Here is a 24,498-nt window from a genome sequence, read left to right as displayed (position 1 = left end):
GAAAATTCAGAGGATGAGAAAGGAGAAAAGATGGTACAGGAGGATGAGGAAAACGTCAAAGCAAATTGTGTTGATAAAAGTAAAATTGGGGACTATGAAACGATGCCTTAAAATGTTGCAAGGTTTTAGGATAGAAGAGGGCAAGTGCTTTTCTAACTGTGAAGATCATAAGAAGCAAATAGTAATCAATGTAACAGAAAAGAGTAAAAAAATCTCCTGAACTACTGTGAGCTTTAAAAGCCGTTCAGGATACTTTTAGTATTAGATTAGTTAAGCCACATTCTCTTTTGTGCTAACAACCGAAACTTTTAAAATGTTGATTAAGTAGAGTCCTGAAGCTCTCTACCTCTTTGCAAAGGCTGGTGGCCAAGGAAAAGTCTGCATTTGAAACAATGATCACAGAGTGAAAGGGTCCTTCTCCCATGACCTTTGAAATAAGAAGGTCACTATCTGAGAAAGGAGGATCTGTAACTGGGCCATGACCTCTTTACTATGATTTGTCACAATGGGGACGACAGTCTTCATATCCTATGCATGATTTCAAGGGAGGGAAAAAATGACATCTTATTGTGTGGCGGACATGACCAAACCTTGTGTTTGGTTGCTGCCCACATTTTTAGGGGCTGCCCTTTGCTCTCAGGACTGTTTCACATTCCACCAGTGTGACTCTACAGAACAGTAGGACATTGGCCATCTGCTCTTGGCTAACACCAATATTATTTCCTTATTATTTATAACTCACTTGTGTCTGATCACTAACTTTCTTTACCTTGGAACCACACTTTGCGTCTTTTGACGTTGCTATCATCATACCAAATATTAAAAATTAAAATGTGGATGTCTACACAAAATTACTTAGTTTTCTTGAATTTAATAAAACCCCCGATGCTTTCGATCATTTCCAAATTCTTTCTTCTGCCCCTCTGTTTATCGGTAGAACTTGTCTTGTCGAACTATAATAATGATTATAGAGGACTACCTTGATCGGGCAAGTTTAAGGAGAAAAACTCTTTTCATCATCTCTAGCCAGCCATCAAGACACCTTTAAGCTGAGGCTAAGAAACTGTTTTTTAAGTCAGACATTATCACAGAAGCACAATAAAGTTGAAAACGTTTTGCCATCACTAACTCTAATAGCTCAAAAAACCAAAGAAAGAGTCCTAAAATGGTAAAAGGATTGAGACAGAATCCAGTGTAAATTTCTCATGCAAAGAGAAGGGACAGAGAAGATTTCTAGATCAAGGTTGTACTGTTTGGTCATGGCAAAGCCAGACTAAGTCCCTGGTGTCCCATCTTCCAGTGAAATGATCTTTTGTTGTGGTGGTTCAAAGATTACCAGGGCTCCTCTTTTCTTTGGGGCTGTTTCTGGCTGCTTACTTCCTCTGAATTCTGAGCCAGAAAAGCACTTCTGAGATTTTGAATAAAATCTTTGCATACTGAACTGTGATTTCAAAATGGAAACAGCAGCTTTACTTCAATAGGAAAAGCCACAGAGGGTCACCTAGGCCCAGTTCTTGTCACCTGTTTCCCTTGGCCACACACCTCTAACTTCCCATCTCCCAGCTCCCTTTCCCAGAAAAATAAAAATTAAAAAGAACAGGGCCTGAGCACAACTCTCTGTCATTTGCCACAGCAAGCAAGTCTTTCTCAGATTAACAGTTGTTACACTGGGAAGTAAAAGGTGACAGTTGTAAAAGAGAAGAATTCAATAAAAAGTGTGTTTTATAATTTTTAGGTTGGAAAAACAGAGTATTAGGTATCCTGGATCTCTAGAGATAGCAAGATCATACGTTTCCTAAGATGGGGTAGTTGGAGAGAGTGGAGAAAGAAAAGGGTGACCCTAAGAGAGATACTTTAATTTTTTTTTTCTAGAACTATCTTTATTTCTGCAGTGATCTGTGGGCTTTTACTTCCTTACTGATGATACCTCCAGCCCCTGTCTCATTTAAATGTATAGGTAAGTATTGTTTGTTAGCCATTCTTGAAGCCCAGGGAGCATTTAGGTAAATCAGAGATTTCTGAACTTCAGAAACTCATGCTCAATTATCTGCCACTAAAATGCTTTAAAGTTAAAGTTCTGAGAAAAGTTGTAAAGTAATTTTGTACATACCTCTGTGTGTGTGTGTGTGTGTTAGCATTGAATGAGAAGAAGAGAGAGCAAAAAAACTTGTAGTATATGATTTTCTGAGGCAAAACTACGTCCTCATGGTTCTTGCCTCCTGGGTGTTACATGACCAGCTAAATGGGCGATTTGTTTTAAATCTTATTCCACTTAAAATTAGTAGTGACCCCACCCTCCTTTCCCCCAATTATCATTGTTAATAACCAAGTACATTCTACCATGTTCTTCAACAGGAATTTGTAGGTAACACTGTTCATGCATTCAGCCTGAATGGGCACTCCTTCCTAAGGTTTAAGAAAACATGAAAACCACAAAGAATGTTTGCAATTATTTTCTCTTGGTTGGCGGAACAGATGCCTTTCCTCAAGGAAAATGCCTTAGGCCAAAACAAAGCCATATTCATTCAGAGTATATTGTTTAGTAATTGTGCAGACTCTGGATTACATAAAATTTACTTTCGGTGCAAGGGTCCCACTTTTCTAGGAAAGGTTTATAAGCAAAATGGAGCAGGAAGACAGGCAGAGGGTAAAGTGTTAAAAGAATCAACTATGCCAAGGGCAAGTGCAGTTCAAGAAACAACAATGCAAGTACATTGAAAGGAAACAAGGCAATGTGATTGTGATTTTGTCTAGGGGTCATGCAGGAGCATCTGGCTGGCTTTATTTATAATGTGATTGTCAAATCAATCTGTAGAATATGGGTGAGGTGAAACGCAGAGGTAGAATATTATTCTAGATCATCTGTAACTTTTCAAATACAACCTTCATGCTGAAATTCCAGGGAGAATGTAAGAGACTCCAATAAAGAAACCTGTCAGTCAGTCAAGAGTGTTTATTTATTATCCCCCTGAGCCAGGCACTGTTCTAGCCAATATGAAATGATACAAAATAAAGAGTAGTCATCACCCTTCTAATCTCATGAGAGCAAATGGATTAAATCTGCAGACACACACACACACACACACACACACACACACACACACACACACCCTCTATGTGGGTGGTCAAGAAATGTTAATTATGGGGACATTTAACAGCTTCATTTAGAAAAAAACTGATTAGAAAATTAAACTTACAAAATTAGAAAAACTGGGGAGTGATTAGTTTTATTACAGATAGATTAAAACACACTCATAAAGCATGTCTTTTGTATAACAAGTCTCATTATGTTATTAACATCGGGAGCACTGCCCCTCTCCCTCACAAACCCACAAAACACTTTTGGAACATATTTATTGTGCAAATTCAGATTCACACTGGTGTCGAGGATGTGCTATAAGTACATAAAATAACCAGCCCTTGTCAGCTAACCTGTAAATTCTTTAAAGTCAAAGACTGGGCCTTGTTTAATTGCCTTGGGATCTTGCATGGTTAGACGGAAATGGTAAAGAAATAAGAATGAACGAATAGGATAATGAGTAAAGATGAATTGAACTTATTAGAATTTTAAGAGGCAAAAGGAAGAGGACCAGATGTTACAGACAGGTCAAGTTGGTTCTTCTCAGTGGGGGGTCCATATACAGGAAGAGGGATTGGCATTTTCAGCATGACTGAGAAAAGGTCAGCTCCTGGTTTGGTTCAGTGGTGTAGGCCCCTTCCCCAAGCATCCCTGGATTCTTTTTCAGGGCACCTGACTCAGTGGACACTCTTGCAAGGGCAGGAAGGGCAGCTCCTGAAAAAGAGGCATCTGAGATGTCACCCGTGTTCCAGGATATACCTTAAGGCTATATCCTTTCTTCCAACCCCTGGCGGAACACCTTAAAGGGTCGAATTGTTTGCATTGTCTTATTTAACAGGAGGTCGGGTGCTATTTCTCATTTGCTGGCCAGGGGACTTGGTTGATATTAATTTAATGCAGTCCAACTTGTACGCAAGTTTCGCGGGAACAGAGCCTTTTGTGTTTTCACTGCTAAGGCCCTAACTCCTAGAACAGTGCCTGACACAGTAGGCATTCAACAAATAGTGTTCGCTAAATGAATGAATGTTGCTGTTCATATGCTGGCTGTTTGTCTTTACTTTTGTTTTATCCATCCCGCTTCAGAGAGCTGGAAACTGAAGGGAAATCTTTGAAATCCAACTTCCCTTGTTCCTTCGGTCCAGAAACTCTGGCCAAGCCTTTGGGAATGGGGATCCCCTCAGAAATTAATGAGTCACGTCCACGGAAGGCGGGGGAAGAGGGAGAGTTGCAGGAAGTTCTCCACTCAGTTTTGCGTTTGCAGTCCCCTTCGCCACCCATCTTGCTCTTTATTTGGGACTAGGGGCATCCTGGGGCGTGGGGGGGGGGGTTGAGGAGGAAACCAGGGGTAGTTCTGGCTGCATTCCTAGCCTGGCCGTTTGGGTCCCGTCTGCGGGCGAGCCCCGCAGCACCCCCTGTCTGTGCCAGCACCTGTTGGACCGCCAGTTGGCGGCCGGAGTCGGCGCGAGCAGACGCGGCCCCGGGCTGCCCCTCCCAGAGGCGCCGACCCTCGCCTGCCCCTGCGGCCGCCCGCGGCAGAGCGGCTCAGCCTCCCCCGCTCGCCCCCCGCGCGCTCCGTCAGGGCTCTGCCCACGGCCCCCTCCTCCCGACCGCCGCCGGCTGGGGGAAGGTAGACGAGGGGAGGGGACAAGCCGAAGCCTTGGGCCGCCGGCCTTCCCTTTCCACCCGGTGCCGAGACGCCGCGCGGAGCCCCGAGGTTTGCCCGGAGCCCGAGGCGTGGGGGGAGGGGACGGGATACGACCGGAGCCCCGCGGTGACCCCGAGCTGCCGAATTTCCCTTGGCTTCGAGGAGCGGGGGACGCTCTCAAACAAGGTGAACTTTGGTCGCGGAAAACTCCAGCCAGGTGCCGGGATCCGCACCGAGGCGGTCGGGACCAGGCGCAGGCTGCGCGCCGGGCTGGGGAGCGGGAGCCCCGCGGCCTCCCTCCGCCCGCGCCCGGGGCGGCCTCGGCCCGGAGCCCCCCGGCCTCGCTCCGGCTCCGCGGCCCCCGGGACCAGCCGCGGAGCCCTAGCCTTGTTTCTTCCCCCTCCCCCTTCGGGGGTGGGGGTGGGGCGGGGGAGAGGGGCGCCCGGAGAGCGCATCTATTGGCAGCTTTGTTATTGATCAGAAACTGCTCGCCGCCAACTTGGCTTCGAGGCTGGCTTCGCGCGACCCTTGAGTGTTCGCCTCTGTCCTGTCCCCCGAACTGACAGGTGCTCCCAGCAACTTGCTGGTGACTTCTCGCCGCTCCCCCGGCTCCCCCGCGTCCCCACCCCCTCTTTCCTCCCTCGTCTTCACCCCCACCCCCACCACTTCGGCACAGCTCAGGATTTGTTTAAACCTTGGGAAACTGGTTCAGGTCCAGGTTTTGCTTTGATCCTTTTCAAAAACTGGAGACACAGAAGAGGGCTCTAGGAAAAAGTTTTGGATGGGATTATGTGGAAACTACCCTGCGATTCTCTGCTGCCAGAGCAGGCTCGGCGCTTCCACCCCAGTGCAGCCTTCCCCTGGCGGCGGTGAAAGAGACTCAGGAGTCGCTGCTTCCAAAGTGCCCGCCGCGAGTGAGTTCTCGCCCCAGTCAGCCAAATGCTCCTCTTCGGGCTTCTCCTGCTGACATCTGCCCTGGCCGGCCAGAGACACGGGACTCAGGCTGAGTCCAACTTGAGTAGTAAATTCCAGTACTCCAGCAACAAGGAACAGAACGGTGAGTCTTTTGCCCCATTCTCCTCCTTCTTGTTTCTCGCTGTGTGTGTTACCTTGGCATTGTGCGTTGGTGTGTGATGTACACCACCCTGCGAGGGTATGATCGTCTCTCTATCCATGCAAATGCGCGCTGAGCTCATTGGCATGGACTTCAGGAGGTTACGCGAAGTTTGCAACCTCGGGAGCTGCCACAAAGCTGTAACAGGGCAACGTGAGTGCCATTGCTGGCTCAGTTAGAGAGGACATTCTGGGAGCGATTGGGAACGTCAGTTCAAACGCACATTGCAGAACTTTTCCTTGCCAGAGTTATAAGTTCAGGAACTGCCTCGAAAAATGAATCCAGAATGAATGAGTCTTGGCACGTTTGACTTTACTCTGATTTTCTTTTTCGGGGGGTGGGGGAGGGTTTGAGGAAATGTACCAGCCACATTAATTGAAGCACTCAGAGTGGAAAGGCATCAATTAATCAGTAAGTAGATAGGAAATAGAGAGGTCAAGAGGCCGTGTGGACGTTTTTAGGGGGAGTTTAAAAAATGTATTTCTCTTGCGCTTTATTATTATTATTATTTTTTAAATGTGCCTTTGTACTCTGTAGCCCTTACCTTTCTGGTGTGTGTTTTTATATGTGTTGGTGAATGACTGCTATTTTGTGTGTGCTGGAAACGACTTAATCCTGCATAGGAAATGAGAATTACTTTCAGCTTTCAAGTGTACCTGAAATGTTTAGAAAACTCTCAGATGCAAGTTCCCTTGGGCTGGGATTGCACAGAGCTGGAGAAAGGCTCCTTTCATAAAGCCAGGGCAGCTTCAGGGTGTGTAATTTGCTTAGCCTCTGAACCCCATATGATTTACATCATTCAATTTCTAAACTCTTTTTCTCTTGATCTACCATTATGAAGTCATTTTCGAGAATACTTTGTAAATAGAAATTTTATACTGCACATGAAACCACAATGTTAATGTAGGCTGTCTAAAATTAGAATATTAAATACCCTGTTTACAAGTGGTGGCTCTTAACATTATTTGAAAAGAAATGTACATGTTTTTACTGCTTTGTAGGCCATCTATTTAGAGTACAGGAATGCTGTCACTTTATGAACCGGGGGAAATGAACCGAAGCAGCATACCTAGAAAATCAGAATGGTGTGTGCTGTTTTTAAGTCACAGCAAACTTTTTCTTTATGTATTGGGGTCTTTACAAGCTTTGACTTTGAATTTAAGCTCTCTGAAGTGTTCATCCTTAAGAAAGCACAGAAAGTTTTAAAGAATAAAGATAGATTGAGGATTCCTGGGACACTTGTAGACATTATTTGTATGTGTGTTGTATGTGCAGCACATGCACATTATCACATTTATCAGCCAATATTAATGTAGTTACTTCTTACAACTTGCTAATGTGATGGCGTATGGCACCTGCAAGACGCTTGAGCTGCTGATCAAAGGGCAGCCTAGGGATCTATCTCTAATCACAGGAGTTGCCGAGGACTGGGAGAAAGTGATCAAAGGAGCCCCAGCACCAGCTGTACCCTGGCAGGAAACAGATCAGACCAACCTTTGTTCTTTTTCATGTAAAGTAAATGTCCAGTTCAAAATATTGCTTCTTACTAGACAAGCTTCTCCAGGATGACAATGCACAATATTCCTGGCTTCTGTCTTCTATATTTTATAGTTCCTGTGCCATTATCATTTCTCCCTCTGTGCTGTTTTATCAAACCTGTCCTGGCATCTTTCACCTTCTGAATCCCTTCGCTACTTGTGCCTCTGATTGTCATTCTTCCTTGTGACCCACCTACCGGTCATCACTTTGTAATGGGCCCCAGAGCTCTCATGTGGTCATTGGCCACTTTACTGAGCAGGTTCACACCCTCTGGAGAGGTGAGTTCATTAAGCCAGGCCACACACATTCTGTTACCATCAGAGGTTGGGCCATTTCCATTCCTAAGTTGCATGATGCTAAAAATAGCCCGGCTGTTTCCTAATCTGTGGGTAGAGGATTGAGCTATGTTTAGCTCTTGGGAGGGTTCAGCAGGAAGTAACTAGAGGTAGAGAACTACTCACCTTCTAGTTTTTAGCCTCAGGAGAAGTGGGACTTTCCAGCACTAGGGGGCAATATAGAGCTATTTTCCCCCCACACATGCTCAGGTTGATTTTATGCTTCAGGGTTCCAAGCTTTGAGGATAACAGGTAGTTGCCAAAGAAGATCCCCCTGGAATGTGAACAAATTTGCTGGAACTTCCTTTTCTTCATCTTCTTTGGGGGGAGAGTTCAAATTTTCATTCCCTTAGGTGGGTTTTTTTTTTGCCCTCATAGTGAGCTTTGATGGATTTTTGATTGCCCTCTTCCTATTCTCAATTTTGATGATTGCCCAATTCTGGAAGTAAAAACCCTCCTGGAGATGCCACATAGAAGTGTCATTGGCCCAGTGTGTGCATTGCATCATTTTATGAAAGGTCTTCTGAGTTCCAAATGTCCAAATTGATCTATTTATTGTGACTATAGGAACTCATTTGTGCTTTCAGAGACCTCTCCCCAGTAAAACTGTCTTTTCCCTGGAATTCTAAATTCTCAGGTGTTGATGCAATCAGATCCTGAGGACTGCCTTATCTCAATATTAACTTGGTGCCCCAAGAGGTGTTATAAATAAATGGAAGTTGATTACTGTAGCTGATGCTAGATATTTGGATTTAGGTTGGATCATGTGGAGGTGCTTCAGAATTCATTTTGGAGAATTCGTGTCATTTACCCTGCTGTCATTTGTTACCTGGTTTTTGACCTAATAGTATATTGCAATTCTTGCCACTTTGCTGTGAGAATAGCTTTGTCCTCCAATGTTATAAGTTACCTTTGTGTCCTTAATTCTTACCCTGACTTCTAACCCTGAAGTCTCACATGTAAAGCAAGGGTCTCCTGATGTATCTTAAAGGAGAGAAAAAGATAAGAATGTTGACTTAAATAGGGTTTCTGGCCTATACTTCCTGTATGACCATTGGAAAAATGACTGATACCTGTGTGCACTCACTTAGGGGAGAATGCTGGGTATGGAACCAGTAAGTTCTGAGATGGTTCTTCTATGTTGTAGGGGAAGGGATCTTATCCATCAAAAAACAAAGAGAAACAAAGCTTCCCTTATCAATTAAATATAGCCCAAATAGACACCCGATCACAAAGTTTTTGGAGGAAGGCCTCATCCACTTGGTGTCATTGGTGAGTGATTTTAATTTACCCATGGAGCTGAATGTGCTTCTGGTTCTCATTTTCTTTAACCATTTTGAGATTGGTTAGGGTTATTAGGGTTATGCTTATGAACATCATTTATTGTATGTGCTCTTTTCCTCAAGAACTTTCGTGGCCCATGGTCCTCTAGGAATGACTTTCTGAATATATGTATCTTGTGTTTGTAACTTCTCTCTCTCTTTCTCTTTTTTTTCTTTTCATGCCTGCTTGTTCCTCCTCCCCTTGCCCTGTGCCTGTATCTAACAAAGCTGTGTCTACTCCCCCTACCCTTTCTAGGGGGATAGCTTCAAAGCTCTATTTCACTGAAAATGGATAATCACAATCCTTAGAATGGTGTCCAAGAGTAAATAGGCTCTGACCCAGTGCTGAAGGGACTTCCTGCGTGTTAGTCTGTAAGTTGTAGTGCATGACCTTTGTGACATTTATTTTTGTTGTTTAGAGGCTTTTTTTTTTAAGAACTTCCTCCTTGTTCTCTGCTCTGTTTGAGACTATTGAGGAAGTTGAAGAAGTAAAGTGCCATTATGTAATGATGAATATTGTTTTTCACAATTGGTGACAAAAATGCCCCATTCTATATTTTGGTAACATTCCCTTTCTACCAGTTGTCTTTTGCAGTTTATCTGATGTATTTTACATTTACCTCCAAAAGGTGTTTGGGTCTGTCAGAAGCTTTAGGGACTTGTATATTATTTGTTAAATAGTTTGAAATAGAGGCCACAGTCTGACACTAAAAGTTCCCCATTGGTGGCGTTTTGTAGAGCTCCTTCTTGGACACCAACTCTTAACTTTGTCTATTCTTATTTCATCTTTCCTGGCACTTATTTTTTTATAGATCTTCTTTATATTCTCTTCTACTTCATGTTTTTTTCAATCTTTATAGTGCTAAAATTCCATCTTATCTACAACCTGCACACTTTTTATAGAAACAGAACTCTAATCATAATGCGATGTGTGTTAAGTAAATAAAAATTGAATCAATGCATTCATAATGTTCATTCTCCCCCCCCAAAATGTTTCCAAAATTGCTAAAATGTTCTCTATAGATTTCTATTTGTGTTAACCAAAATGGTTATAAAATTCCCTTTATTTACTTCATCTAATTTTGGTGTTTCTGATTGTTTTATTTGTAAATACCATATGTAGCCAGAATATCTCTATACAATGCTGTATAATTTCTATATTACTCATTTATTAAAGAACAGTTTCCTGTGTTATTTTTCACTACCCCTGTCTCCAACTAAATTTTTTGTTTGTTTGTTTGTTTTGTTTTTGTTTTTGTGTTTTGAATCTCTCTTATTTCCTAACGACACCTCTAGTAGTTGATTTTTAGTTGATATATTCCAGTACTACCATACAGATTGTTAAAATACTGAAATATTTCTAATGGGTTGGGAAGGAGCCAGTGCTATCCTTGTAGGACAAATTAACTGTCTATGAATCAGAACTACGAGGTTAATATTTGACATAGCTTAGAACCTTTAGAATACCACTGGAACCCTGCTGGCCTCCTTCCTGATTGATCACTGTGCCTGCCATATTGATTGTTAGCCATCTTCACACTCTTAGGTACTGACCATTTCAGTCATATTGGAGATCCAACTCTTCTCTCTTCTCTTCCCTGCTGGGCAGCTGAGGCCAAGCTGAGGCCAAGCTGAGGCCAAGCTGAGGCTTGAAGGACCTGGAGTAAGGAAAGGATATGACCTTTTTTAAAAACGTCCTTTTTGCAGCTTCTTGTGTTCTGCCTCATCAAGGGTTGGGGCGTGGGGAGTGAGATGAAGCAGGGGGACATGACACACATGGTATGGGATTGTAACCTCACTTGGTGGTGGTAGTTTCCGTTGACAACCCTGATCAGCTGCTTGCACCTGAGTAGCCTCTTCCTGTCTTCTAAATTAAATGGATCATCTTCTCATGGAGTCTTGTTCTGCCCACTTAATCTGAATTAGCCAGCCTCACTATCACATCAAGGTGTTAATTAAATGCATAGTACTTATTATCACTTTTTGATATTCTTCTTGGTATTGATCAATGGAGTACTTGTAAACCCACCCACTCACCACCCCCAGAGTATGTAAGCTCCCGGAGAGTATGGACCTTGACTGAGTTCCTCTTTGTGGGAGCTTTAGCACCTGGAATGGGATTACATGTATGTGCTCCATAATTTTTTGTTGGATGGTTCTGGATTAGAGTAAGTCTCTGGTGTTGACTCTAATAGTAGGCCATCTATGCAGGTGTCTTTTTGATCTTGGAAATTCCACATTATTTTACATTTTTCACAAGAAGATAAACTTGTTTATTTATTGGTTGTGATGCCAGTCGAAGTACTACCTTACCATCTTGGTTAATATACCATGTTACCAGGTGAGCATGTGGGTAGGTTTCCTAGAACTGGTGCTAGTTACTTTCTTAAAAGTGCCATTTCTGTGCATACCTCTGTATTTCCCAAAGACGGGGTGCTGTGTGATGTGGACAAAGGATCTGAAGAATGGTGAATTTGGCATGGCTGAGAGGCCTCCGAAAGAAGTGTGCTTTCCATCTTCTGCTTGTGGCTCACAGATGCAAAAGCTAGACCTGAGCAATAAAAATGGTGCACGGAATGTTAGGACTGGACAGCTCCTGAGAGCCTGTCCTCACAGATGTGTGAAGGGAGACCCGAAGAGCTAAGTGACTTTGTCTAGGCCACTGTTGAGTGCAACAGTATTAAACTGGTAGTGTGGTGATGTAATTTTCCTTACATAAAGAATCAACTGCGCAAATGGAATTCTAGTTTTAACATTCTGATGCTTTGTATGAAGACCATTCTTTATTATTTTAGAGGGTTGCATGCTTTGTGGGTTGTAAAGGAAGACGGGACACCCTTGATCCTGAAACAAGCTTACAAGAATATTAAGGAAAACTTTAATCTCTAAATAATCACATTCATTAAATACAGGAGATAATCTGGCTAACGTATGTTGTTTCTATTGGAGTAGAAATCTGATAATTTGAGAAATAACTTGAGACACTACCTTCAGAATTGTTACTACTACATATCCAGACTTAATTTTAAGCAGATGTACTAGGTCCATAGATGGATGATGTTCATTCCAATATTTTGGTTTATCAATTAATAGTGATGAAGAGGATGGTTGACGTTGGGATGCTTGGTTCCACAAGGCAGGTTTTTTTAAAAAACAATAATTTTAAACATTTCATTTAGCAGGATGTCTCACTGGTAAAAGTACCATAGGAATGAATAAATGAGCATGGCTTAGTGGGCTTTCAAAGCACAACCTGTTATTCTTTGAATGGATTTAATGAGTGATTTTAATTTTTATTTACATTTTAATATATACAACATTCTTTTCAGAAGTTCATATTTCTCTCAAAATTCAAGAACATCAGGAAGTAAATTAATAGCTGTGGACTTGAATGGCTTGCCTAAAATAGGATTAGATGACCCAAATTTTATTTGTGAAGTTTCTAAATCTGAGAACAAAAGGAGCTAAAAATTTTAAAGCAGAGTTATACTAAGTAGGCTTATCATTAAAGTCAGGTTATTAAGAATGATATCTTTTTGGTAGCATCAGCTCATTTTGCCTTTTACTTCATGAAAATACATGCTACATTGAGCTTAGCGAGTTCTGTCACCTGACTTCAGATTAGATGTCATAGGCCATCTTCAAGCAGTTATTTCCAGTCCCCTGGTGACTGAGCAGCATCTTTCCTGGACATTTGACCTTTGTCTAGGGCAAACCATCTCTGCCAGGCTGGCCTCACTAATTTTGCCTTCTTGTTAAACTATGATTTTTTTTTTTTTTTTTTTTTTACTTCGCTTTTACCTTATTGGCTAGTAGTTGAGCCATTTTTCAGTCAAATGAGGTGTGTTTAGGGCTGTTGCAGGGAGTGGAGGGTGGAGGGTCTGTCTTTCTGAGGGAAACCAACATCACCAAACAGCGCGAGGTACATCGGTGGTGAGTGCGAGGATACAGATTTGCAGTGCTGCTGAGTGTCCTGATAAGACAGCAGTTAGAGCTCTCAGGAGAGACACAGGAAGAGCAGTATTTGGGTGCATTCTTTGTGGGTGGGTAGATGGGTCTATGGATCTCTCCGTGAATCTCTGGTTTTGTAAGGCTTAATAATGACACCCTGTGAGCACGTATTAGTTGGCACACGTGTGCTCAGTGTTTGCAGACAATATGTAGCTTATCTTTATAACCTCCCCATAAGTTATGAGGAAAAACACCAAGGCTTCACTAGCTAAGTAGCTTAGCCAAGGTCTCATAGCTGGTAAATGTTTGGACCTGGGTCTGACTCCAAGCCAGGACTCAGAGTCACATGCTTCTTCCTTCGTGAGTTAAATGGTCTAATGTTTTATTAGAACATTGCTTTTATTCAGCAAATATTTATAAGCATCTGCTCTTAGCTGAGCTCTGCACTAGGTGCTGGGTACACACAGAATAAGTTACAGTTCTGCCCTTGAGAAGCTCTGTCCAAGAACGAGGACAGATCCTTCTTTTTTCTCGCAGTCTAGTAATGCCGTGCTCAAAGTGCTATGGGATCATGGGATGCCTTACTTCACCTCAAAAATTCTCTGTTGATTCGCTAAGTGGTAGATTCCGCCTGGAAGTGAAGTGCAAGTAGGAAAGTTCCCACAGGGCAGGTGACATATTTGCAGTGGGTCTGGGAGAGGAAAAGAGACCATTCTAGGCCAAGGAAACAGCCTGCACAAAAGAATACAGGCAGGGAAAGGCATATCCCATGGGAGACAAAAAGAGTCTGGTGCTGAATGTGAGTAGAGGGAAGAAAAGAGTGGAAAGGTGTCCTGGTTGTGTATGTGCAAAGACCCTGATGCCGTTCGCAGTGTGCTTTGCGCAGTTTGCGCTTAACACACAGGATAAAAGAGAAGGTTGTCTCTCTGTTTCAGAGCTGGTGAAAACCCTTCATTTTCAGTTATTTTCGAAGCAGACATGTGGTAGCAGTTCTGCTTTGGGGTGTGTAGCTGACTGCTTATTGTTACAGTTTTGTCCCAGTCATTAGGCGTGTTTGGCCGCTCTGAATTGGCGAGAAGGGCAGCCTGTACAGCCTCAGTTGCACTCACATAAGCTAAGCCTGTGTCCACACTACTCTCTATTGCCTCCTTTATGTAAACAAAGAGCTGTTTTCACACTTCATTCACAAAATGGATGGCCTGTGGAATGAGGCTGGGTGAGGGATCAGGAGATTGTGGTAAAAGGAAAGCAGCTTCCAGCACACTGAATTAGTGTAATGAAGCTATTCCGTTGCAGGAGGCAAAGAAAACAGCCTTCACACTTTGAAGGGAAAGGCTTTCCAGTCTTGTGGAAAATGAATTCCTATGAGGTTCCTCTACATTTAGTAACTGCATCATTTCTCTAGTGAGGCTCATTCTGGGGGCCCCTGGTAGACAGCGCTACAAATATTTTGTGGTTTTTATAAGGACCTGAAAAGAATGAGTTTTCTTGGTGGATGTGCTTTCTGGATGCCATGCCACTTTTTTGAAGCTATGCTTTTTGCATTCTAGGAAAGCCTTGTTTGTGAGGGGACACTATTTTAGGCTTTTCAACATTTGCAAGATGGAGATAGGCTTCCGTGTTTTAATATGCCCAGCTGGCCATTGCACCTGCCTTTTGAGTCACTACAGAGATCAGAAACCATTAACAACAGAAGCTGGACTTATGTGGTACTTATCTCATGTTGTTTCTGGAAGTTATTTTTGCTGGGTATTTATAAGGACATCTGTCTTTTAAAGAGTCCTATTACTTACCCTTTTTTTTTTTTTTTCCCACGAAGGAATAAATCACAGCTTGTTTTCCATACTGCCACACACATTCATAGTCTGAGGTGATTAGAAATGCAAATTAAGAGTCATTAAAACATTATAATTTCTTTTCCTGTGGCATCAGGCGACATTTAACATCAATGTACTAAGAAGGAACATTTGCTTAAAATGTGATTAAGATGTGAGCAGATGAGAAGAAAGAAATATTCAGTTTCTTACTGGAAATTTCTAACTGCGTTTGGGAATAAGAGGAACCTGCAGTATTCCTTTCTGATTTATCCTCCTTTAAGTCGGAGACAGAACAAGTAGGGTGCACACAGTTTAAGAACACAGTAAAACACAGTAGCTTCTGACATTTTCAAATTACTCTATGGAAATATATACTAAAGTCTACTTCTTACCAGAGTGTGATGTACCATTGAATTACCCAAAAGGCAGATTAAATTCAGCTGTATTCCTTGTAGTGATTCTTGGGTATGTAAACACTATGAAAACAAGAAAAAAAAAATCAGACAATGTAAGTATGAAAGGCATTGATCTGCACACCCAGAGGTAGAGATAGGGTGGGCCGGATGCAGATCTCCTCTACTGGAACTATGTTTATGTTGTAGGTAATAAAAGGTACTGGCTTCCTGTTAAAGAAGTAGCAATGTCTCTGTAAGTATGCATTTTGTTCCTGACTTCACTTTTATTTATAAACAAAAGTACACTCTATTTCTGGAGTCTACATGAAAATGAATCGCCTCTACGAAAGGAGAGACCAAAGCTCAGAGTGTTCTTAAAGTTTCAGATGCAGTTTTATGTGTATTGGAGTTATATATAAAGGCTCAACTGTATCTTTACTTTGTGTTACTAACTGCAGTCAAAACTGTTTGGCTGTTTCTGGAAAAATCAACAGTCCAACAATAGCAGGTATTTCCCAGGTCAAAACCTGGCTCATCTATTCAGAGATTGACAGAGTCTAGCTACCTAACTGATAAATGCTAAACCTTGAAACAGTAGTTTTAATCAGTTTTCCTGTGAATGTTAGCAGGCTTGAGATTTGTAAGCAAGAGGAATGTGAAATTAGCAATCAAATGATCTCTATGTTTATTTTTTAGAAAAACTTTTCTTCGTGGTATAAAATTTATCTTTAATCTGTGCTGATAACTTTTAATAGGCATCAGTTGGGTACCCCCATTAAACTAACTGCTTTAAAATGGTTTCCCTTTAGAACTAACGTTTGCATCCTAGGAAATCAATTGGAGTGTATGGATTTCACATTTCCCTTGCAATCTTCCTTTACAAGCATTTCTGAATGACCGACCTACCATAGCAAAACACTCAGAGGTGCAAATCTTCTGGAAGAAGTGCAAATGCCACAGTTTTACTTGGAAAAATGGAAAAAAAAAAAAAAAAGACTTATTTAATATATCTGCCAAGCCTTTAAAACTGCAGAAAGCACAGGAAATACTTTTGGTATATAGGAATGTGTGGTGTTTCCACACTACAAACATTGTTTTGAAAATTTCCCCGGTAGTGGTGAATTATATGAGACCACGTCCATCTAAGGAGAGCTTGTTTAACTGGCTTGTGGTTCTGGGGCTCACTCAAACACTCTTAAACAAAATAAAGGGAATGGATGTAATAACTTCTTTATGGAAAGGCCATAAGAAGGTACAGGGCCATGTAAACAAATTGGGTCATTTACTAGATGTTTTAAGTGATAGATTTGCAATCCCCATTCAGGGGTGTGTATTAGGTTTTATAGGACTGTGACCATATTCTACTCTAAAAATGGAAATGCGTGCTTATCTTTTGTTTATTTGTTTGTTTTAATTTAGTGCATGGAAACCCATTATTGCCATATTATACTGTACTTTGAAAACATAAGATTTTGAGCACTTGTGTTTATAAAGTTTGTTCTAGTTTGGAAAATGATTAGAGACCCATGAGTGAAAAGTAGAATTGACCTGTTTTTTGGGTAGCGCTGGTTTCCGTTCAAGGAAAATAAGAAGATTGAAATTGAAATTTTCCTTCTGGGCTCAGACATGTCCAAACTAATTGTAAAATAATTGTTCTGGTTTACAAGAGTAGACTCATAACTACGACTATGTAGAGTAGAAATTCAACAACAGTTATGATTTACAGTGACTGTACCTCTGCCAATCTTGTAATAAAACCGCTATTATAACCAACCTACTGTGACATTCATTTGTCTTGAGACGTTGGTTAAAAAAAAAAAAAAAAGTCCTCTCCCAAGTTGTCTCGCTTCAGAGAGCCACTTTATTACATTAGGATATTAATTCACCTTCTCTGGAATGGGTATGAGGGTTGCGCCAGAACAGTCCCACGAAGGGAGGGCGTGGGTGGGAAGGAAGCATGCGTGGTGCCCTGCATTGTGGTGGTGACCAGTGGCAGTGGCAGTTGAAGTGAGGAAAGGAAATGGAATAATTTCTACGTTGATTCCGTAACATTTATGCATTCTGTAACTTCTCTCAATCAGTGTTGGCTCACTTTGCCTTAAAGGAAGTAGATTGTGTAAGGAACCTCAGTAAAACTCAATGAGCCTTTCTCAGTTTTGAAAACCGATGGCATCATAGCACCCTGGCAACTTTGCAGCCTTACTGCTGGAAGTTTGGCAGCGGAAATAACTGCTCCGGCTTCACGAGCCTTAAAAAACAAGGGACAATGGTGGATATTATAGTTTCTTTGTAATTTGTGACTTGCTATTCCTTTTTTTTTTTTTTTTTTTTTTAATGAGTAGCTTAGGGCTAGATGGCCTTAAGTCTACAAAAAACCTAAACTCTATCTTTCAATTGGATTCTGTGAAACCTTAAAAACAATAATTCACATCTTTTTGCCTTAGTTACCCATTCACCCCTTTTATCTAGCACACAGTTCTGGGTGGTTACATGCTACCTAAATAAAAACTCTTCGCATGGAGGTGTTTACCACAGAGTGACACGAGTACCTGGCTGGCACCGTGAGGCATGGCGGGGGATGTGACGCTGAATTGGACTCCGTCACTGCCTTTAAGTAGTTTATAGTGAAGTGGGGAGAGAGGACATGGAGCGGGCTGGAATACAGAATGAAATACAGTGCTTGGTGGGAATCGAGGGAAAAGCAAAATCATTTACAGCGGAGACATTAGAAAACACTCAGGAAAATTGTCAGGGTAGACTTCCGCTTTGAGCAAAAAGTGCCTGGAAAGATGAGTGTCCTGTGTTGCCTGCAGAATGGAGGGTCCTGTGGAGTGGACTGTAGGAGGAGGGAGCCTGCTGTAAGTAGGGACGAGGAAGGGAGTCTGGGAAACCCATGCAGTCAGTGCGATTTGTTCTGACTGAGACTTTAGAAATAGATTCAGTGGGCAGGTGACTAGAAGTAAGTGACACGAAAGGAGGGTCACTGATGTACCACTTAGGCTTGACTAACTAGGAGAGCGATTCTGCCCAATTCAGTGTAGACGCCATTGTCGGCCCTCCCACCCGGAGATGCGGGCAGCCACATTATAGATGAAATCTGAGTCCTCGTGGAGTAAAGCAGGTAGAGACAGAGTGAAGGTTGCTGAAAAGTGAATAATTCAGTTTGAAGGAAAAGGAAATCCTACATATTTGGCCCAGAGCCATGAAGAGGAGGCAGGCGTAAAGAGAGGGAGAAACAAGAGAGAGAAATGACAGAAAACAGTGGTGTGTGGGGAGGGAGAAGAACCTTAAGGCAGATGGAGGACGGTGCCAAGGAAGGAGAGAGAAAAGTCAAAGAAATTGGCCTACAGGATAAAAGCACAGTTTCAAGACAACGGGCATCAATGAGTAAACAGCTTCTGATTTTTTCAGTGTTGACCAAAAATAAGAATAAGAACAACAAACCCCTTCTTTCTAATGTGCGGTATGGGACATGGGAGGAAGAATGGTGATGGACTTCAGTGAAGAAGTGAGATGTAAAGTTTTTAAGGCTTTGGGGCAACTTAGTTATGAGAGAAGCAGGTAATGAAGAGACTTCAGAATGGAGAGAAACAAAGAGGAAAGAAGCAGGTTTGTTTACTTGTTTGTTTGGGTTCAAGAAAGATCCAGAGGAGCTGAAAAGGTTCAGTGTGTAACAAGAGAGAAGACTTCTGGGCTGGAAATGTCCTTCAGTTGCTGATGGAACCCAGGAGAAAAGGAGGTAGAGCATTAGGCGGTATGTCCATTTATTGCCTAAAGAGCGGGAGCGTCCCTGGCAGAGAAGTAGGAATTAAATTTTGGAGGAAGTGAGCCTTGAAACATATTTTGACCAAGTGGGAAAGTGCCAAGAGATTCAGGAAAAATGGCAGCCATGGCTCCCTGCCAGTGGGGTCAGAGAAGTCCCAATCAGTATATTCTAGTGCTGCCTAATGTCTCAAGTAGAAATATTGAGAACACAAGAGGCAAAATAACAAAAGATGTTTTTGCTGGGTCAGTCCACCTGGAGGATGACGGGATGGTAAGTTTTGGGGTATGGTGATGGAGGAAGAGTGGGGTCGGAGGGCAGAGATTTATGTGTGCGCTAACAAACAGGAGTGGATGGGGAAGGGAGTGACCTGTGGAAGAATGTGTGTTAAAAAGACACACCTAAACCAGAGTTAGTAGGGACTTTTAACCAGTCACAGAGCTGCAGAGATGTCAAAAACAATCAGGGACATTCAAGTTAAATGATCACTTTAATGCCCCTTACGTTACCTTTCTCGGCCTGATGCCCCTCAGGTGTGCCCTTAAAAATCATAAAAAGTCAGGGGAAACCTCTGCACGCCTCTGGGATCTCTACTGTGGAAGCTCTAGCATCTGTTGCAAGCACTACACGGGGTTTTTGTTTTGTTTTGTTTTTAAAGATTTTATTTATTTATTAGAGGGAGAAAGAGAGAGTGAGAGAGAGCATGAAAAAGGGAGGAATGGGAGAAGCAGGCTCCCCGTGAGCAGGGAGCCCGATGCAGGGCTCAATCCCAGGACCTGAGGGTCATGACCTGATCCGAAGGCTGATGCTTAACAACTGAGCCATCCAGGCACCCCATTTTGTTTTGTTTTTAACAGCTATTAAAGACACCTCGAAAACTGTTGGAGGTGGGTTCAAGTGATGGCAATTGTTTGCTCAAGAGAAGATTATACCTCCATATGTGTATTCTCCTCTCCCCAAAGAGGCTGTGTTCTGAACACATTTGCAGGGTAAGGATTGTGTGTGCTTCTATCACGGGGAATCTTTTATGTTCCAGTAATCATTGGCAATGGGTACTTAGATTTGGTTTGTTGAATAACCATGACTATGGAACTTTGATCAAAATACTTCATTTTTGTTTCTCCTGAATTTTATTGAGCAGAGAAATCTTCCCCTATCCCAGGATGGGTATTTCTGCAAGACATGGTTTTTCAGCTCACCCTTAAGAGATACTGAGTTCTAGAGTGGTTTCCAAAGGAAGCAGCCTATGATTTAGAAGTAAGATGGTCCCGTCCTTTGGAAATTAAAACTCCAAATGTGACAGCTTTGGACTTCTTCACTGCCTACCCAGGCTGCTGAGTGGAGTTTGTCTGGGAAAGGAGTTGGGGTGGAGGGAGCCGGAGCCTTGACGTGTCTGAGGGATTCGGCATTCATGGAGCAGCAGGCCATTTCATTTGAAAATCTTCCTGTCTCTTTAGTGTTGCGGCCCTCGGTGTCATTCTAGCATCCAGTGACCCATCTGTGTGTCTCATAGCTGGGCTTGCTCTCAGAGCTCCAAGTCTGAGAGTGCAACTTCAGATGCATAGTCTTTGTTCTGCTTAAATCTCATGCCTTCACAAGCATTTAAAATGTGTAATACAGAACATGAAAATAGCCCAGAATTATCATCAAGCTAATGAATGAAAACATTTCTATCTTTTCTTTAAAGATTTTATTTATTTGTCAGAGAGAGATCACAAGTAGGCAGAGAGGCAGGCAGCGGCGTTCGGGGGGGGTGGGGGTCGGGCTCCCTGCAGAGCAGAGAGCCCGATGCGGGGCTCGATCCCAGGACTCCGAGATCATGACCTGAGCTGAAGGCAGAGGCTTAACCCACTGAGCCACCCAGGCGCCCCAACATTTCTATTTTCGAATGAAGTAATTATCTTTATGTTTGTAATTTCTGCATTCTCATTGTCATCACCCCAGGTCAGGTGTGGATGACCTAGACTGCGACAAACATGTTCTTATTTTTCCTTAAAAGGCTTTTCCCATACCTGCCCACCCCTGATGGATCAGACATTTGAGGCTGATGCAGAGTAATCGTCTTATAGTAGAGCTCTCCTTGTGTTTAATCAGTGCTTCTCAAACTTCACCTGGGGACCTTATTAAAACCCAGATCTGCTTTTGTGGCTGTTGCTGGGGCCAGAGAATTTGTATCTTAGCAAGCTTCCAGATGCTGCTGTTGCTGTTGCTGGGCTGAAGACCAGACTTGGAGTAACATGGGCCTGCTTGGGTGTTCTCAAGTCCTCTGTGATCTCACCTCAATTTTTCCAGTAAAAAGATTGCACAAAGCTGATCTCTCCTTACCACAGAGATGACTCCATGCCTCTGCCTTTGCAACTCTTTTAACCAAGAAGTCAATTCAATTCAGTAAACATCAAGTGCCTTGTGTTCCAGTTACCATGGCACATCCTGAAAACAGATAAACAAAATGTCAACAGTCAGTGTGGTTCTTCATCACTAGAGATATGCTTAGAACTCTAAAGGAACCCAGAGATGTTCCCTTTCTCATGAAAGGCTTCTCATGAGACCATCACTTGAGTTGGGTCTTGTAGGATAAGGAGAATTCCCTAGAAAGGAAGAGGGTTCTAGCAGAAGGCATAGACTTGTTAGAAAGCGAGAAGTCTATTGAAAAATCAGCTCTATATGTTGGGAAATAAGACTGAAAAAATTATTCAGTGATTGTGAAGGACTCTGACACACGACAGAGTGTTTAGATGTTACATGACAGGTCCTAGGGAGAGAGCTCCATGCTTTCTGCACTAGCTCCTTAATGGTAGTAGTCTGTCTTTTCCTCCATTTTCGTGCTCTTATGTAACTATCCATTGAATGATCTGACTTGGGTGTTGTTTTTTTTTTTTTTTTTTTTTTTTTTTTTTGCTTTTTTGCTTTCAAAAAAAGAAAAGGTACATCAGGATGATTGTAAAATACAGAGAAGCTAGAGGTAAGAGTATTGGCAATAGTTAGCTATCCAATGATGAGTACATGGGCCAGTTACTGCGTGTGGGGAGATTGGAAGGGTAACCATTACCTTACCTCAGTCTGTGTGTTCAAAGCCTACATGTATTTAAGGTCAGCCCACCTGGTGCCTCCTCCATAAAGCTTTCAGTATCTCTCAGTCTGTCATGTTTACCTGGTCTAAACTCCCAGAATATTACAGAATTTATTGCTCTCTACCTTAAGTTCTAGTTCTATATGTGTCTTTTCTCGCATGATCTTCAAGTGTCAGAAAGTAAAATGTTGACTAATCTTTAGCTCAGTGTCCCATTAGGTGGTAAGAGTTTTAGGTGAAGTGAAAACAGCCCACTTAGACCCAACACAACCAGTTCTGTTGTAGTGTTGACATCTGGTCTCATAGGTCATCATTGATAGGCCCTAAAGAAGTCATATGCTTTATTTCACAACCGAGGGAGGTAACTGATGTCTGGCTTCATTTTGAGGAACTAAAAGGGGATACACTGAAAGGCTTCTTCATCTTTCTGCTTAGACAGAGTAAAATGAATGTGCAAAGAACCTTATTAGCAAAATTATAGTGATGACTGCTTAGAATGTTATTTCCTCAACAAGAAAAAGAAATGTATCATTTCCAGGAAAATTATTTTTAAACAGGGAACTTTGTGATTAACGTTTATTGCAATCAGTTTAAGAAAAGCATGACTATCAAAAGTCCATTTTCAATAGCTTTATCTAATTTTTGTTTTGAATTATTTCCTCCTTCTGTTCTTTGTAGTGAATGTGAGATTTATCCTCATGTGCTTTCTTATTTTCAGTTTGGTTTTCCTTTTTTTTTTTTTTTTTTTTGCTTTGGGGTTTCGAGATTGACAAATGTGATTTATCCCCTGGAAGGCAAAAATCTTGAAAAAGTCATACTTCCAAAAATCGCTCAAAGAATGCACTTTTTTTTCCCTTGGAAATAAAGTCGAGTTTCTCAGCTCTGATCATACGAGATTATGGGCAAGTAGTCCTTAGTTCTGGCATGTGGACAAAACAGAAGCAGCCCCTGGAGAGAGAGAGTTCAAAATTCATGGCAGTAAGCACATGTTCAGTATTCCAATATTTATGGTGTCACAACCAAATTAAAACCATACCCTCTGCTATTTACATAAGGACGGTACCCAGACTGCATAGGGCTGTGCCCACGTTTCTCAGTGGACTTAAGGCAAGAGAATTGTTCGAGACTCTTGGAGACCAGACTATTTATTTTCACATTCATTTTATTTGTCTCTGTGAGGGAAAGTGAATTGTCTTCACTTATATTCATTTTGCAGTCATCTAGAATTAGCTGGGGTGAGGACTGGCTTTGTGCTTCCACATGCAGTGAATTCAAGCCATTGCCCCCTGGTCTTCTTAGTTCCCGTGCTAGGGGAGTGAGATGTGTCGGTTACTGACAGTGAACACTGATTGCTTCCTAGGTAGATGGGTAATTCTCAATCTTTCATTTCTAGTGTCTTATTCATGCTGTTAGACAACTGGGGTTTCACCCATTTGGAAAAAAAAAATAAACAGATACACATACTTTTGGTGAGAAGATGCCTTTTTATGGCAATTTTTAAAGTAATACCATCTGGCAAGATTTTTAAGAACAGTAAAGTTTCAGAAGCATTGTTGAATATACATCTCATTTCTCTACTTCTACAAGACAAAGATACCTAGAAATTTAAATTACGACACATGATATACTCACACAGCGATGTGAGGGATGAAGATAATACAAAAGCTACAGAGAGGAGCAGGTTTGGTAGGAAGTAGTGAATCATATTTGCTGGTAGAGTGACATTTGAGTGCGAGTGCATTTTTTTTTTTTAAGATTTCATTTATTTATTCGTGAGAGAGAGAGGGAGACAGATAGAGAGAGAGAGCCCAAGCAGGGGGTAGCGAGAGGCAGAGGGACAAGCAGGCTCCCCACTGACAAGGAGCCCAACAAGAGACTCAACAGAGGACTCAATCCTAGGACCCTGGCACCATGAACTGAGCAGAGGCTTAACTGACTGAGCCATCCAGGTGTCCCAGAGTGTGAATGCATTCTTTTTTTTCTTTTTTTTTTTTTTTAAGATTATTTATCTGATAGAGAGAGAGAGAGAGATCACAAGTAGGCAGAGAGGCAGGCAGAGAGAGAGGGGGAAGCAGGCTCCCCGCTGAGCAGAGAGCCCAATGCAGGGCTTGATCCCAGGACCCTGAGATCATGACCTGAGCTGAAGGCAGAGGCTTTAACCCACTGAGCCACCCAGGCGCCCCTGTGAATGTATTCTTAATGACCCTTTTAAAAGTCCTAGATTCTTCCCACATTCCTTCCAATTCTACTTTAGTTGAGACTCTAGTCTAGGAAACAGTCTGGATAGGAACCCAGTTGCTGGGATGTCTTTAATAGGTTGGCTGTTTGGCTGTTTGGCTTTTTAGGAAATAGTCATATAACAGTCAAGTCATCAAGTGGAAGTTTTTCACGACTGGTGATTGCAAGTGACAATCTTTTGTGCAAGTTGGAAGGCTTTCTTATTTATAGGATAAAATAATTTATTTTAT

The 24,498-nt window shown here is 42.1% G+C and overlaps 1 protein-coding gene across 1 annotated transcript in view; it reads left to right on the top strand.

Moving 5' to 3' along the window:
* Positions 1–5,167: 5,167 nt before the first annotated feature.
* Positions 5,168–24,498, top strand: part of LOC111155335 (platelet derived growth factor C) — a 196,911-nt gene continuing 177,580 nt past the window's right edge. The window contains exon 1 of the mRNA XM_022515489.1: positions 5,168–5,781. Coding sequence (XP_022371197.1) covers positions 5,664–5,781 — 118 coding nt within the window. The 5' untranslated portion in view covers positions 5,168–5,663. The remainder of the gene's footprint in view (positions 5,782–24,498) is intronic.

This window comes from Enhydra lutris, unplaced genomic scaffold (assembly GCF_002288905.1).
Source record: "Enhydra lutris kenyoni isolate GAN:26980312 unplaced genomic scaffold, ASM228890v2 scaffoldscaffold3, whole genome shotgun sequence".
In the NCBI taxonomy this organism is placed as follows: Eukaryota; Metazoa; Chordata; class Mammalia; order Carnivora; family Mustelidae; genus Enhydra; species Enhydra lutris.
The sequence above is the reverse complement of the archived record's forward strand: the minus strand, read 5'-3'. Positions and strand labels throughout refer to the sequence as shown.